The sequence below is a fragment of the Eutrigla gurnardus genome (genome assembly GCF_963514095.1).
Source record: "Eutrigla gurnardus genome assembly, chromosome: 4".
Classification (NCBI taxonomy): domain Eukaryota; kingdom Metazoa; phylum Chordata; class Actinopteri; order Perciformes; family Triglidae; genus Eutrigla; species Eutrigla gurnardus.
The window spans coordinates 20,771,374-20,789,379 of NC_139918.1; the positions used below are offsets into that span (position 1 = coordinate 20,771,374).

Consider the following 18,006-nt stretch of genomic DNA (forward strand, 5'->3'; position numbering starts at 1 on the left):
ATCTGCCGCCAAGTCAAAGTCAGCAGATGAGGACGATAATGACACACACAAACACACACATAATCATTTGTTCTGGTTAACGCCATGGAAATGTAAATTTGTTACGGTCATAAGAATGTAAATAACCGTGATATTTCTGCTGGGGGGACGTTTCAGGGTGCATTAGAGGGTTCTACAGGACCTGGTTTGCATATCATTGCTTTTTAGTTCAGGGGGAGGCAGACACACACCCACGTGCACGCATATAAAGTACATGTTAAGCAGCATCACACACACACGCACAAATGCCACCAACACATGACAAACAGGTTCATGGTGATAATTTATGTGCATGCACATGGCAAAGGAAAGGAGGCCACACACTTAATGCATTGTACATGTAAATGCATGACTTTTGCAAATTAGTTTCATACATCAACTTGGTCTGTCTGTCTGTCTGTCTGTCTGTCTGTCTGTCTGTCTGTCTGTCTGTCTGTCTGTCTGTCTGTGTCTGTAGAGAAAAGCAGCAGAATGATCATAAAGATGTGAGATACATCATATCTTTATAATTACGTCCATAAATGTAATTTATACCGACACAATACCACAAAATGCATGTTGCGTTGTGGTTTTATCTTCTACTTAAAACTAGACACATATGATTAATCAATCGCTGTTCTCTCTTTGGGTTTGTTGGAGAATTTGTGGCACAGATATGTATTACTTATTCATTTCAGTGGCTGCGGCAGTGTTTGTTTCATCCTGATTTCATGCATTTATTTTGGAAGATTTTACCACTACGGGATATGAATAGTAATAAAAAGATAAATTAGACCGGAAAAGAAAGCCCTCGCCAATCGAGCACAAAGGAAAACAAAGAGCATGATGCCACGATGCATCATCATTTGTTACTTGTTCATACATGGAACAAAAAAAAGACAAAGTCAAACAAATCGGGATTATTTCATAATATAAATTGTAAATCTGTATGTTGTAAATGGCAGGTAAAGAGGAAGTAAGCAGATTTATGTGGATATTTAATCCACATATTCATCATATGTCTAATGTGATGATCATCTTTCATGAGTTTCCTGTAGAATTCCTGAGTTTCAATTATATAATACGCTGAATGCTTCATCGGTTCCTGTTTGATAAGAATGCAGCATGAATTCTGTGTACCGGGACCGTTGTTCTGGAGGTAAACACACATTCCTCTGTTGTGTGCGAGTGTCAGAAAGATGTAAGGTGAATCCTTTGTAAGACCCCGGGGTTTCTACCAATCGCAAAGCAATATGACAAGCTGCGTATCCCCAGGAGGCCCTGTCACTAACCATTTGTCAACAAAGCTTTTTTTCTGCCTCAAACACATAGTGAAGCTTTTAACCAAAGGTCCCCTAGGTGTGCATTTCTCCCTCTTTTGCATATTTCTCTATGAACTGGGGCTAAACACAACTCAGAGCAGTTTTGACTTCTGGAAACAAAAAAAAAAGAGTTTGTAGAGTTTACAAATATGGTAAAAAAACATAAAAATCTGTTGGCTGTGCTGCAGGTGCTTCTCTGGGGAACGAGGAGGACACATTGTTTCATTTGCAGTACATATTTGTCAGATAAAGTTTATTTTCTTCTGTTTATTTCATTTTTTTTCTCTCTCTCTCCATCAATCAGCCTCCCAGGATGCACTGCCAGACCTGCGCCCTGGTGACCAGCTCAGGTCACCTCATCGGAGGCGGCCGGGGTGAGGAGATCGACCGGGCCGAGTGCGTCATCCGCATGAACGACGCCCCCACCGCCAGGGGTTACGCCCGCGACGTGGGCCGCCGCACCTCCCTGCGCGTCATCGCTCACTCCAGCATGCAGAGGGTCCTGAGGAGTCGCCACGAGCTGCTCAACGCCAGCCAGGACACGGTGTTCATCTTCTGGGGCCCCAGCAGCTACATGAGGCGCGACGGGAAGGGCCTGGTGTACAACAACCTGAGGCTGATGAACCAGGTGCTGCCCAACCTCAAAGTCTACATCATCTCCTGGCAGAAAATGCTGCAGTTCGACGAGCTCTTCAAGAAGGAGACCGGCAAGGACAGGTGAGGGCAAGATGACGACGATGGGGCTCACTCGTATGCTTTCGCAAAGGTGTTTCCTTATTTGGGATTTGTTGAGAGCACAATTTAATGCTGACATGTTACACAATTAGTTATATCATTTTATTCAGTTTAGTATAATATAGGATTTAAATTACATTATACAAATTACGCATATTTTTCTCATTTATAATATTTTTAACACTTATGTTCACTCCAGTGGAAACTGCATGTAGTGATCGTCTGCTTTCGACAGAATCGCTCCTATACTCATGATGGCCTACGCTTTATTTTCTGGCCGGTTTGAAATGAAACATGAAACCGCTGACGAGTCGTGGCTTGGAAGCGTATTTGCATAACTGATGCTACAGCACAATACTGTTTTAGGCTATAGCCTTATGATAATTTGAATTACAATAAGCTACATATCATATACAGTACTGTACTGTTTAATGTTGCATTTGAAATATACAGCACAGGATGCAGTCATTTGAAAAGCTTTAAAACCATCAATAAAATTCAGTAAATAGTGAAGCTGTCTGTTTCATTACTTTAATACTTTCATATAATGAATATACAAATGTCAATTAGGTACTAATCGGCATGAGGAATAAGGAAAAAGTTATTATAATCATCCACTTATTCTAATAATTTGACCCCAGACAAATAGGATTACTAAAAGAGGTTTCCACTATATTTTACAAAGCATTATGGGCTTTAAAAATAAACACAGTGTACTAGTGAGTGATGTAGAGAATGCAACAAGTGATTCTGATTCTGAATATGAGTGGGGCAGCTCTTTAGCCCGTGTTTTAATGAATAGATTAAATGAATAAACCTGACAGATAATCTTTCAGCTGGTCCTCTGAATTGCGGTGACGTTATTATATTATGGTCATACTTTTGGTTAAAAGATGATATCATCGTGCTAAATTTGCGACGTTAAGCCTATTACTATAAGCAGTGCTTGGAGGCTCGTAGTCATCACACTGAGTGAAGGCTGTACAATGACTCTGGTGCAGTCATGGATGTGGATGTGACAAAAGGGGAAGCAGAAATGTGCGGCGTCACAAGGTTCAATTTGTGGCTTACCATTAGTCCAGTTGGAAGGCTGCTGGAAAAGAGTTTAGATTTCTCCTCGGGCTCGGAAAATCTATTTCTTTAAGTGCTTCATAGTATGAATGTAGTCATTTGACTTTAGCCAAAGGAGAAGAAACGCTCAACAAGCAGCCATGCATCTTCTGACTTACAACAATAAAAGCAGCTCCCGGTATAGAAAGGAAGGAGAGATTTCCAGTTCCACCCCGCTACGTGGCGGTGAAGCATCATCCGACCTTCAGGGAAACACAGTCGATGCTCACAATCCAACATTCAGTGTTCAAGGCTGGTGTCCACGTACCTGGAGACGCTGCAGAAAGATGGTAAACTAGGTAATTTCAACTTGTAGTTGTGAATGTGTAGAAGCTTATTTGTATTTACAGAACAAAACAGCAGTCGGTACCTAAAGTGCTCGTGTGAAGGTCCAGTTGTCAACATGCCGATGTATTCACAATCTTTATTGCTTTTGTAATTCAAAGCGAGAAAAACATCAGTGAGCAAACGCTGGTTGAATGAAAAGGCCGTTGATGTTGAAGTTTCCTGCTGCTTGAATGCATTGGGAAATGTTTTGGATGTGAAATCGTAATGCGAGTCACAGAGAGAAACGTGATGTACAAAAGATGTAGACGGACTAGAGGTTTTGTTTCTCTGACACCTCCTCTCAAAGATTTGAAAATTTGATGAGTCAGAGATAAGTTCTCAGTCCCGTGGCCATTAATGCGTAATGGAAACCCTCACTCACACACACACACACTCACTCACACTCTCTCTCTTTGTCCAGGGTGTCATTGTTGAGTGAATCTGACTTCAGCTTTAAGACAGATGTCAGGGGGGGAAATTGCAGAGTAGAGGATTTGGTGAATAGCTCAGACATCCGTCCGGATCTGTGCCTACAGTCATGCTAAATGTTTACAGTGAGCAAGAGGCTTCTGATGTGATCCTGTTATCCCTTTTAGAGCATTAGGCATTAATATCTGTGAGGCTTATTTGAGGTCATTTCTGCTCTGCGGAGCGTGGGAAGCCTTAAAAATTTGGCTTTTCTATATTTCTAATGTTGGAGACAAATTTAATGGTAGCCATCTGTGTGAAAGATCTATATATATTTTTTTTTAACTAATTCATAAAAATGAATCCTGTTGATTTGAAGGTCTGCGTGAGCAGCGGTAATAGCAGAGTTTCTGGGCGTTCAACTGTGCGATGGTGAACCATGCGAGCCTGTAATTGTAATTATGAGTTTCACTAAAGGTAATTAAGATGGTGTGGGATGTTTGTCACATTTTCATAACACTGGCAGAGGAGCAATGAGAAACAGGTGTCCCTCTGCATGCTCTGTGTTAAATTGCCGAGCCAGAATGACCCTCAACCGCTCATTAAAGGCAAATTAGCGTTTAAAAGAGTAATTTATTTATTTATTTTTGGTGCAGTGTTTTGTGTTCCTATGTTGCTGCAGTCATCGCGGCATGTTACCCTGTTTCTAATCTACATTTGGTGTAGTTTCCTGAAATATAATGCGTAGGTGGCAGGTTTGTTCACTTCACTAAAAGATCACAGGTTTGATCCCTTTAATAACACGTCTAAAAAAGCTGAAACAACTAGCTTGTTTTGAGCGTTTGCCTTCCTGGAAAACTGATCCGTGGTGACTTAAAAGGTCATGAGAGGAAAAATATAAACAGCAGGAGGCCCAATATGCAGCAGAGAACAATACAACAGCTGCAGCGGTGGTGAGTTCAAAGACCTTGGAAATACAATTATCCAGCACAGGATCCTTACAGCTTGATATGGATCTAGAGCCACCAGAACCAGACCTCTGTAAATATCTTCTCCTAGAGTTCAGTTAAGGAAAACTCTGCAGAGTGGATTTCTTTTCGGAGTCTCCACTGAAAGTCAAGAATACACGTTTTAGTAGAAATTCACTCCTACATACAAAAAAGTGTGAAAGTTCATTATTTTTCACTTTTTTGAAAGTAACACTGAGTAGCCTATAACTAGGGAGGGATAGATGGAAAATTTGACAAAATAGAATAATAAAAAGCAAGAAAGAAAGTCTGTTGCTTGTAAGAGAAGCAACATCAAAAAAAGATATACGACGATAATAATATCAGGGGAATATAGTACCAAAAAAAAACCATGCATGGAAAGAGATTGCAGACAGATTGCAGTTTGAATGCTGAAACATGACGCAACAGAAACGGGAGCTGTGATCAGACGGAGAGTGGCATGAAAGTCAAGTAGATACAGAAGTGAAGTAGCTGTGATCAGTAATCAACACCAAACAACTGCTAATCACTGAAGTCATTAGAGGCTGTGTGTATAAATAAACCTTACACTGCATGTGAAGCAAAAAAATAACTTTTTATCACTAATATGTTTCAGCATAATGATGTTCTGCAGATGTTTCAGCTTTAACTAACTGCACTAATCACACAATCATGTGACCTAGCTGTTACACCCAATATAATCAACTCCTCCTTAGAAGTGAATACAATGCCACAACAAAAACCAAACAACAGCACACTGAATTAAACTGCTCATTAACTGGGTCCAGATTTCCGATACCAATATGTAAATGTGAGGAGCAGCATCAGGGGAAGCTCCATCTTCCCACTCGCAGCTTGCTTCCAGTCCTTTTTTGCAAAGAAAGCCATTGAAGCTAAGAGCTTGACATTTCACGCCACATTATTCATCAGCATGTTCATCAACAGGGAAACGAGGACGACTCCTTAAGTGAGATTAGCTGCGTGCCTTCGGATTAAGACCTCGGTGCATCCACCGCAGCCTGCTTGATGTTGTGCCACTCTCGGTGTTGAAAAGTTTTCACATTTGCAAAAAGGTGTGTGCTTGCTGCGTATGCGTGTGCTGTTGCCATAGCAAAGCCCATCGACTGTGTTTGCATATCACAACAAATCAACATGTCCCAGACAACCTGGGTCCTGTCATAATTAAATGAAAATGAGGCTGTGCTTTGGCTGCGATAGCATCACTTTGGATCCACACTGTTGTTTGTGGTCTGAACAGACTCTAATAAAGTGTGACAAAAGTGTGTGTCACTATTAATCACAGAGTCACAAAGCGCGGTGCGGACTGATTTTGGTTGTGTTTGTTTGACACCACAGTGAAACGTGTAGGAAGCGATACATTTGTAGATGCATTTCTCCTGCAGACGTAATGCTGTTGTATTAAAGGGTTTATTGGTCGGAATAATAAAGCAGAGGGGAGATGTTGTTAGGTTGAAGTTATTTTAGGTAATCCTTTTTCTAAACCTTTTTTTTTTTTTTTTTTACAATATTTGTTGTAATTTGATGTACTTTATGTTCTATGTTTATGTTGACAGCCATCAATATCAAATGCTCTGACAAAAAATATAATAATCTGATACCTGAATTAACTGACTGTCTGCCCCGACCAGACCCCATCCCTGGTGTTTTTTTTGTTTTGTTTTTTTTGTAATTGACTTACACAAAATAGTCAAAATTGGAAGTGAAATGAAAGAAAAAAACTTGTTTTTAAAAAAATAAAAAAATAAAAAAAGCCCCATAATTTAACAATCAATAAATACATTACTGCAAAATGGAAAGAATATGACAACAGCACGCACCTGCCAAGAGGGCACCGATACTCAAAGAGCAGGCAAGGAGGACATTAATCAGAGAGGCAACAAAGAGGGAGCTGGAAAGCTCTCAGCAGAGATTGGAGATTATCTGTCCATAGGACCACATCACAGAGTACACTCTACAGAGCTGGGCTTTATGGAAGACATTACATTTAACACGTTTGAAGTTTGCCAAAAAGGCATGTGGGACACTCCAAATGTGTTCTTTTATTTCTTTCATTTCTTTTAGAGCGCCATCTACAGAGATAGTCTTCGCCAGCTGTCTGAGCTATTTTATCCCTGCGAGTCTGGCAAGATACCACCCTGATAATATACCAAAAAGATACAGGTCTAAAGGATATATATAATATAAATGAATCTGATAAATTATTAAATGTATACCATGCTTCTTGCCCCTGGAGAGGAAGAGACAAGCCAGACACACACCGGTCATGACGTCTTCGGGAAATAATTCAATCGAAGCACAATTTGAATTGTATTCATTTGAGTTGCTGATCTGTTGCTCATCAGTGGAAGCCTCCCTTTGTTGGGGTGTAGCAAACAGAAGGGCAGCTCTACAGTAAACATGTTGCCAATAAATATGGATTGAGGCAGGATGAAAGCAGGTTATGAAATTTGGAAAATGATTACATCTATTTCAATCAATGTTGAATTTTGGACTTTACAATACTTCTGGGGGTCTGTAACAATCCTACGCAGCCGCTAATCTTATCCTACAAATATGAGGTTTTAATATTCTGTTCTTCCACTACTTTGTTCTGTGTATGGACCCTGGACATTTCCTCACATCATCCACAGCTTCCCAGGGAGATGAGTTTCTATTCCACCGTCACCGAGGAGGGCAAATTTTTAAACTACAAATGCTAAACTGCCTTTTATTAAAGCTTAAAGACCCAAAGAAGAGTTACAACTTCTTTTGAACAGTTTCTTATTTAACCACGGTTGCCCGGACGACGGCCCAGCGCACAAAGGCTGACACCCAGAAACATTCACGATCCCCGATGATACATCATCTTTACTTCACCACGAAGCTGACATTTGTAATGTTGAGTAAAACGGTTGGATTGTCAAATTTGGTACACACCCTCATGTCTCCCTCAAGAGCCTTCAGGCTCACATTCATCTGTTTTGGACAACAACTTATTTTGTGTTAATACTTTTAATGGCCAAATCCCTGCAAAACGAATCCACCTCAATTTCACTTTGAGTTTTAGTGCAAATCAGCAAACATTAGCATGCAAACTAAGATGACGGTGCTCAACGAGGCTCTTGTGTCAGTCTGACGTAAGTTCAAACCTCAAGTTTGTTACTTCTGTTCAGCATCACATTGCAAAATACAGAATTTGTTTTGCTTGTTTGCCAGTAGTATACCTTGCCAACCCATCATTTTAAGCCCCTGTCAAGAGTAATTTATTGCCCTCGTTAACATTCACTTCTTCTATCGTCTGACAAAGCAAATACGTCTGAAGGGTTTGACTCTGTACCATAAAACAATCTCTCGTTATTCTATATGTGCTATTTTTTTTCAGTTTCTCCAAAATTGTTCATCCAATGTTAATTAATTTTGTATCATATACAATGTAAACATTTATTACAGCACTTATTTCCGTCTAATGTCACTACCGTTTGTGATATTTCCATAGTTGCTATCTTAAAATGCCCTTGGCAGCTGATGCATTAGCACATCCACTGGTCACCAGGCACCGTCCCAGTCCAGCCGTGCAACAGCAGGAGCATGACGAGATTCACAACTGTGAGATTCATATGAGGGGATTCAAATTGATCAGCATTGAATTGTATTGCATCAGCTCATACTTTAATATTTTTACGCTACACGTGAGGGAACAAGAGCGGTTTTGCAATTATTTCACTCAAACTAATTTCTAAATTGATTTGATGAATAGTGATTGGTCCAGAAGTGCTTTGGACCACAACAGGAAAAGCTCCTGCACGACTGTTCTTGGCCGCGATCACGACTGTGGCTACAGGCCAACGAGCCGGAGATCAACATCATGAAGTTTTATGTCCTAACCAAGTTTTACTGCTGTGAAAAACAGTAGCAGCCTTGCTAGCAGCTATTTGAGGATGCACATAGGCACAGCGTTGAACAGTGAAATATGCTCATCATGACGATGCGAATTTACCAGGTTCACCATCTTAGTTTAGTTTAGTTTAGTTTAGTTTAGTTTAGCTTATCAGCATACAAGCACACAGCTGAGGCTGATGGGAGTTTAGCTTGTATTTGATTTGATCATAAACCAAAAAAACCATTCAAGTTAAACCCGATGATGGCGCCTGACGAAAGGTGTGAAAATAACCAAAGAAATGACCCTTCATCCTTATATCTGTAGATTTCACGGCATTACACCCAGGGTGTCAAGATATTTCACTCAAAACTAAAAATGTGAAGCATGTTGACCTTATGGAGGGACCCATTATTGTATAAAATTGTGGTCCTTATTTAAGTAGTGTATAGTGTTTAACAGTAGCCTACTTTGTAATGATGTATGTATACAATGCTAAGTCATTAAAATAATAATTATATAATAATTAAATCTATTTTGAAATTTCTACATCATAATTTCACAACATAATATTAAACAAACAGGAAGATTTATATTTGCTTAAAATAGGTTGTATTCATGTTGAGGTCTATTTTTGGACATATTTACATTTTTGGAAGAAAAAAAAGATTGCGATCAAATTATTTTGGGGACCCCCTGCAGTAACTCTGCGGACCCCCTAGGGGTCCCGAACCCCCTGTTGAAGATCTCTGCATGAGAGGAAAAAGTCATGGAATCACCAAGGTGGTCAGGATTTATCTTTTATCTTATCTATTTATTCTTTTTATATTCCAGCACATTTCAGTTAACCATCCTTAGGGATTATTCATTCATTTCGCTGTCAATTAAATGATCAGAGCTTTAGCTATTTTTGTTTAGTTCTAGTTAAATATATTTTTTACTTTAAACGGAAAGCTCTCACGGCCCTTTTTAGAAGTGGCGTTTGAAGATTTATGAGTCTGGAGCCCATTAAATCTATTCATAACCAACAAGGGATTCTTAAAAAATGTATGGTAGTCAGACGGTCATGTTTTTTCCATCTGGCAGCAACCACTGATGGACATTTAAGACGGATTATCGAATGCAAATGAAAATATAATTTCCCATTACTTTCATAACAGCACACGTCGGAAACACGGCGATAATCGCACATTTCTTAGCGGGCATGACCTTGTGAAAGCAGGTAGATCGTTTTGCAGCCGACCACTTTTGTCATTTCAACTATCTGCACTACATTTGAACCAAGCCCTCTTTGTGATTAAGGGTTTGATTGTTTGACAGGGTTCATTTGTATAAGTCTATATGGAGGATGGATCTGTATTTTAATGAAGCCACGAGAGAAAGATCTTGCAGTCAGGAAAAATCGACCTCTGAATTTAGATAAATCTTTATTCTGCCATAATACGGCGATGTGAGTTTTTCTGATGTTCTATCCAAGTTAATCACGTTCTTAAAAAAGAAAAGATAAATCGAATATCGCATATTTTTCATTCTTGTGATCCCCCACAAATGAAATCCATCTATCTTGTTCTCCCCCTCCTCTTCCTCTACTCCTCTGCAGAAGGATATCAAACTCCTGGCTTAGCACCGGCTGGTTCACCATGACCATCGCCCTGGAGCTGTGTGATAGGATCAATGTCTACGGCATGGTTGCCCCTGACTTCTGCAGGTGAGACAGTGGAGCTGCATGTAAAACACCATCATCAGCTGAGCATCAAACACCATCACTAAGAGCTTTATATGCAGCCGCTTCAAGTGAATAGAAATTCACAGCAGCACATCCACCTGATAAGAAAGATAAAAACTAAATATATTCAGGCAGCTGATAAATAAAATGTCAGTGTGGTCTCTGAGATGCTTAAATTGACTGAATATGCTTTTTTTTTTTTTAAATAAGTCAATAAAAAGATGAGCTTTACATATATTGAACCCCACATGTATTTTTTTATTTATGTGCATTGAAGATATGAGATGGAGGAAAAAAACAGAGGTCTCACTCTGCTCCTTTCCCTGGCAACCACAGAAATCATTCCACCGTGCATCAGAATGAAAAAATCCCTCTTTAGCCGTAGCAAGGAAATTAAGTTTGCTCTGTCTAATTTCCTGCTCCACTACTTAAGCTAGTAGCATAATGGTCTCCCTTTGCGTGCCCTGATGTCACTCCTGTGATTTGATGTGTGTGTCACACCGTATAGCACAGCCCGTTATTTCTCTAACACTCATCCTCTGCAGACGTGGAGTCAAAAAAACGACGTCCGATAATTAAAACACAAAGTGGCTTGATTATCGGTGACTGAGGGCTGCAGGGGACATGCAAGTTGTATTCCCCAAATTTCAGGCAAATGACTTTCTTGGATGAATTTGAGATCAAAAACAGGCCTTGTTCATCCTTTATGCCGTATTCTGGATTATTCAGTATGGAGATGCAGACTTCTGAAGATCTTGTCCGTGAACTGGAACGCAGCTTATGTGAAGTAGGCGCACGTCCGTGAGGGATAATGCACAAAAGAAAAGTTTTCACTTTTGATACTTTAAGTACATATAGCTGATAATAACTTCAAAGTAACATTTTAAATTCAGGACATTTGTGATTGGACCATTTCCACATTTAGTTTATTAAAGAATCTGAGTACAGATAGATTTGTCTAAATACTTAATTTGCAGTGATAATTGCAAAACAACTTAGTGTGCAGTATTAGTGTGTTTTAATTTTAAGAGTTAGAGTAGTATTAATAATGTTAATTACAGTAGCTAATGAACTTAAATCTTAATTCTGTTCAGTGTATCTTAAATGTTCATGAGCTCAAGAAAACATTTTAATTATTTTTTTTGTCAATGTCTAATGTAACCAAACCACCGAAAACCACTTTATAAATTATACCTTAATATGTATAACTTCAATGGTTGTTTATATTGTGATTAAATGTTATAGAAAAACTATTTGAACAATGCTTTAACTTCTTCTAAAAAAAAAATATTTTTCTTAAACCATCAAGGAGCATTTAATCCCACTGTTATTGGGGAAAAAAACACAGTGTCGCATTGGAATGCAACTTATTTAAACTATTACCAAATCAACTGAAAATGAATACAGTTAGTCCTTTGTGTAACCAACAAGCAAGCGGTCATGGCCAGTATTTCTCAAAAAGAAAAGGGCAAATCTTTTAGTATTGTTCACTAAACATACATCTAAGAACGAAAGGTTATGACCGCGCTATACTCACTGAGCAGTTTTACCATGACCAACTCCTTGACCATGTAGCAGAAATACAAAGATCCATAGGACACAGAGCCAGTTCTGCCTCTCTCCTATAGCAACTAACTCATACAGCCTCTTATAAGCAGTTTAATGGTTTAGAATTACAACTCACGTTTTTATCTGTATCACTCAACGCTTTCATTAGGGTGTTTTATTGGACACGGAACAAATCTTATTCCAAAAGAACACGTTTATAGAACCGAACCTGTGTCTCGAGCCTGATGTACCGCAGTTTTCATATTATGTATTAAATAGTATGTCAAAAGATGTCACAAAAAAGCAGTGGTGAAGTATGTAAAAATTAAATACATTTCATAGTATGTCATAAAACTGTAGAAGAGTTATCATAGTATATATGTCATATTTATACTATCACTACAATAGTATATGATAAAAAATGTGAAGTATTAAGTTTTGAAGTTCTTTATTTTTCCTATCAGAGAATCAGTTCTTGGCAGTGAAAATCATAGAGCTCAGGCTCCCATCAACAATGCTCATTAAATATTTATAGACAAAATCCATTTACATAATCTAGTACAAAGTTAAAATACCTGACATAACATAATATATATTTGTGGCGGACAGGTAACTGTAATGTAAACAGGAATGTAGTTCATGTATATATGTAATGAGAAAACATATGAATATAGAGAAACAGTACCATTTTCCATGAAGGCAGTAGGCAGTGCAGTTTCTAGCTGGGGTGATTGGGGTCTGTGATAATCGTTTTGGCCTTCTTCCTGCACCACTGTGTGTTGAGGCCCTCCATGGACACCAGCAATGTGCTGAGTCGTTCTGAACACTTTCTGTAGAGGGCAGTGCAACTGCCATACCAAGTGGTGATGTCAATGGTGCGCCTGTGGAAGTTGCAGACTATCCTGTCAATGTTTAACATACAAAGTCATAGTTTGTCATAAAAGGCAAAAGTATATTGGCTCACAAAAAAATGTAATAGTATGGTATATCATACATCTTTTTATTAAAGTCATACATATAGGATGTCATTAAGCCATTGTGTATTATGTCATAAAACATCCATAGTATAGTATGTCATAAATATGTCACAGTATTCTATGCCATTAAATGACAAAAAAGTGTCATGTGAAAGCAAGAGTATGTTATACAAATGTAAGAAAAAGTCAATGTGTTATAAAAATTTAAAAATAAATGGTATAGTATGTCAAAAATGTAGAAAATACTCATGGTATAATATGTTGAAATTCATGAAAAAAAGTCATGAAATAGTCTTGGTATATCGTGTCGAAAAAAAATCATAAAAAAGTCTTGTTGAAAAAGTCAGAAATAAAGTAACAGTATAGTTTGTTGAAAAAAGTAATTCAAAAAGTCATAGTATGTTGAAACAAGTCATATAAAGTCAATGTAGCATGTTGAATAAAGTCATGAAAAAAATGTAGTATAGTATGTCAAAAAAGTCATAGTATAGTATGTCAAAAAGTCATACAAAAGTAATACTATAGTCTGTTGAAAAAAGTAATTAAAAAAAGTCATAGTATAGAATGTTGAAAAAATTCATAAAAAGTCATACTATAGTACCGCATTAAAAAAAATAGAGTATACCATGAAAAAGCCAACGTATCATTCAAATTGTAGTGTCATAAAAATGCCATGAAAAAAATCATAGTGTAGTATTTCTTTAAAAACAGCCATAATGTAGTATATTACATGCAAGTCCTACTATAGTCTGCCCAAACACAAACTCATCGTATTGCATGTCATAAAATGATAGTATAGTATGTTATTAAAAATGCTGTAAAAAGTGATAGTATAAGATGCCTCATATATAATATTTTAAATATACAGGTATATAGCCATAAAATGTCATTATGTAATAAACCACAGTATATTATGACATGGAAAATACCATTAAATATCATGATATAGGATGTCATAAAAAGACAAAGTAGAGTATATCTTAAAAAAAAGTTATGATACAGTATGCTATTAAAAAAGTGTCAGCATAGTAAGCTATTACATTTACTAAGACATACACAATTTGATGATTAACTGTCTGGAACATTTAACTCTAATGTGGCGTCCGTGCCTGAACTCCCATAGGCTCCATTTTTAGAACTCTTTCATAACTCATGCTCTTTGTCCTTTTCCATCCAGTGTTGAGCTGCAGGTGGCATTTAAATGTTATTAAAATGCACTGAATGCGGCTGTGTAATCCATGCAGGGAGCCTCAGCACCACTCCGTCCCTTACCACTACTACGAGCCGCGTGGTCCAGATGAGTGCGCCATGTACATTTCCCATGAGCGCGGGCGACGGGGCAGCCACCACCGCTTCATCACTGAGAAGCGGGTCTTCGCTAACTGGGCACGGACGTTTGACATCCACTTCTACCAGCCGGACTGGAGCCCCCCGCCTCTCCCTGCCAACCGGACGCTGGAGGGGACGGTCACAGCAGCAGCGCCCCTGGTTCCCCAGAACACGTGACATGTGTCGGGGTGAGGAACAGGCTTTTAGAGATTCAACTAAGAAAGACTCGGGATGGGGAACATTAAACCCATAACTTGAGAGGAAAGAACATGAAGTAGGCAAGAAAAAGTTACCACATATGAAGCCCGAGGCGCGTTGATCCTGCAGGACATTTGTATTGAACAGCTCCACCACTGCATCTCCAGCAGTGTGATCCGTTTACTGAGAAGAACCAGTTCAAAGCTGTAAATCTCTTGTACAACCTTGTAAAGTGAGTTCTGACAAGGAGGAATCATTACACACTCAATGCATGCATGCGATGTCTTAGCGCGGACCCTCCCTGTGTTTGTGTGTGTATATGTGAGTGTATGCGTCGTGTGTTTACCTGAGGGATCACAGAGGACGCAAACTTGAGATCGGGCTCCTCCACCAACGCCTCTGTTGCATGGAGGGTCTACGCAGGGTTCACTGCTTTACAGATGGAAGAAATACACCAATGTAATGCCCGCAATCAAAGTAGAGCCACAACGTAGTCCTGGAGACAGTGTCAGCTGAATACTAATAGTGTAGTTCAATTTGGCCATTTGAAATGTGAATCATCGCTGTTCGGATTCATATTCTTCTGTGGTTTTCAAAGACTGAGGTCAGGCTGGATGAGATTCTTCATTGAGATTCCTGTGTCATGCAACAAGTGCTTAAACTCCATAAAAGCAGGAATGAATCACTTCCCTGCCTTTGATTTTTTTTTTTCTTTCTTTCAGATGTTTGCATTGTAAGCTCACTAAAGTGTCACATAAGTCAGACTTTTGCAATGCAGCACTTGACTGAGTGACAAGTGTGTAACATGAACTGGGTTTCGCCTCATGCGTGTGCCCCTCCTCGGCCTCGTATGCATCATACACGCTCCCCGTCACCACTAAATAGCGGGATTTATTTAGCTACCAGCTGGATTTCCATGTAAATGCACAGCCGTGTCACGCAAGATGAGTGGGAGATTAAAATCGAGAGCAGGGACGCCGCAGCGCCATCCATCCTACTATACAGTACTCACCTGCTGCCGGAATCACCTCCCGGGAGAATTGCACCATTTTTTTTTTTGTGTTTTTTTTTGGGTGTGTGATCCGTCAGTCTTCTCCTCTCCTCAATGTGCTTTATGTGCACTCTCCCCTCATTTGATGGAGTATACACTGCTGGTAGACTGCCCCTTCCTCTCTCTGAGATCCTCTGTTTCCCCCCTCTCCTCTCCTCCATGAATAAGAATCAGGTGTCGGGCTGGAGAAAGCCGTGTGGTTATCTTAATGATGCATCCCACTGCTAAGTCCCTATTGATTTTGCCCTCATCTCTGTAATGTGAGTAATGAGAGGGGGGGAGCTGGGGGTCAGATACATAGATGCTCATACCACGAGAACGTTTTTCCTTGGCAGAGACGAGGACTCCATTACTTTTCATATACATCATAACCAGCTGCTACCGTACGGAGTACTGCTCCTGACTTCATGGCTGTGCAACGGTCTGTATTAGAAAAGTGAGAGGCGCGTAAATCTTTTTTCTTTTGCCTAATTAACTTTGTCATTAATAGTCTAATAAAATATAGACTAAATGAATATAAAAGGTCAGAAAATACCCAGAGCCCAAGGTGACATTTTCAGATTGCTCGTTTGGTGCAAAACTCTAAAATATTCAGCTGGCAGTGATGTAAAACAGGGAAAGCAGCTTCATGACAAGGTGAAACCAGTGGGATATTTAAATGTTGGAATGTTGTTTGTTTCATGATTAATGAGCAGTTTTACATTTTGATTATGATTACGTTCATGTGTGCAGAGATTTAGATGAAAGTTTACTGCGTACCGTACAAATGTAGCTGGACTCACCAGCCTGTTAGCTTAGCTTAGCATGATGATTTCTTTGTTACTGAATATTTTTTAATTCAAGGAAGTTCCTGGTCCCAGCCAAGAACTATTACAGCACATAACCTCCAATACAATGGTAAATTAACATTTTCACACGTTTGCAGGTTTTTGTTAGGGAAAAAAATGTATTAATTAGTGAGCTTTAAAGGTGCTGGGAGGTGGATTTTGCTTCTGCTCCACAACATTTCAGAGGAAAATAATTATAATATATACTTTTTACTCATCTACATTTATGACATTTAGTGTCTTTCTATACAACATATGTAACAAATATTTAAAATTGGCTCCACGTTGACAAACTTCAACCCGAAAAATGTTCTTGGATGTAAATGCTAGTGATAAAAATGGAATAATGTTCTCACTCCTCAAAATTAGTCATTATGCAGAATGATAACTTTAACTTTTGAAACTTTAACACACTTTGCTGATAGTTCTAAACTGTACTTTAACTTGCGTGTAAAGTACTTTTAGACTACGGTGTGTACAAACAAGGACTTTCCATCACTGCCCTTTGAAAGGCTGGGGCTAGCTGTCTTTATGCTAAGCTAAGCTAACTGGCTGCTGCTTCCAGTCACATATGAACAGACATGACAGTGGAATCAATCCAGCAAGAAAGCGCATTTCACCAAATCTCATACGATTCTCATACTATCAATCGTTGCCAATTACTTTTCTGTTGATGGACCAATTGACGCAGCATTTCAGCACTGCTGTTAATTGTTTTTTCTTTCTGCACATGATAGAAATGTATCATTCCACTCAATAAAATATTTTTCATCAGTGAAAAATGCTGTGATTAACATTTTCATAAAACAATAATGTGAGAAATGAATGGGACTATCAGCCTGTATGCGTGTAGCAGCGCCCCCAGACATGAAGATGAAGCGTGGAGTCTCTGTGGAGGATGGGAGGCCAGTCACTCACCTTTACCCTCCACTGACGGCAGCTGCCATTTTTACTTTTCAATCTCAGTCTTCCTGTCTGGTTGTGACATCCGGCTGTGTCGCGCTGAAATAATAATGAAAGACAGGCACTGCTACAAGGCCATTACTCTCCAGAGCCGCGATAGATCCCTGACTGTCTTCATGAGTGTTGGAGCATTTTATTTCTATCTGACAATGGTTCTGCCTCAAACACTGAAGGTAAAATACATACAGTAGATAAAAGTAACATTATGAGATGATGAAGGGAAATCTTACCAGAGGGAAAGTGTTCAACAGAGGGTCATGAACACTTCAATTATATCATACACTCGAGCCAGTTCAATAAAATGTACTCAATAGGCATCAAGGAAGAATGATTCAAAAATGATGAACAGGGCTGAAAAATAACCTACTGCTCTTACTCTTTTAATACACACGAAAATACTACCAGTTGGCTAAAAAAAGAAAAGATCTTCATTATGTGATTCAAAGTTTGGTCTATAAAAATGATTCCTGCAGGGTTAACCAACCTAAATTATTTTTAAGATCCTTTATATAACACGCGATGTAATTTAAAATCGGTTTCACAATTATACCATCTAGACGTATTAAAGTACAAGGGGTAACCAGCAGGATATGACCTAGAA

The 18,006-nt window shown here is 38.9% G+C and overlaps 1 protein-coding gene across 1 annotated transcript in view; it reads left to right on the top strand.

The window, feature by feature from the left end:
• Window positions 1-17,212, top strand: part of st6galnac5a (ST6 (alpha-N-acetyl-neuraminyl-2,3-beta-galactosyl-1,3)-N-acetylgalactosaminide alpha-2,6-sialyltransferase 5a) — a 42,754-nt gene extending 25,542 nt beyond the window's left edge. The window contains exons 3-5 of the mRNA XM_084008309.1: window positions 1,645-2,057; window positions 10,387-10,494; window positions 14,282-17,212. Of these exons, the coding sequence (XP_083864435.1) occupies window positions 1,645-2,057; window positions 10,387-10,494; window positions 14,282-14,543 (783 nt within the window). The 3' untranslated portion in view covers window positions 14,544-17,212. The remainder of the gene's footprint in view (window positions 1-1,644; window positions 2,058-10,386; window positions 10,495-14,281) is intronic.
• The last annotated feature ends 794 nt before the right edge of the window (window positions 17,213-18,006 follow it).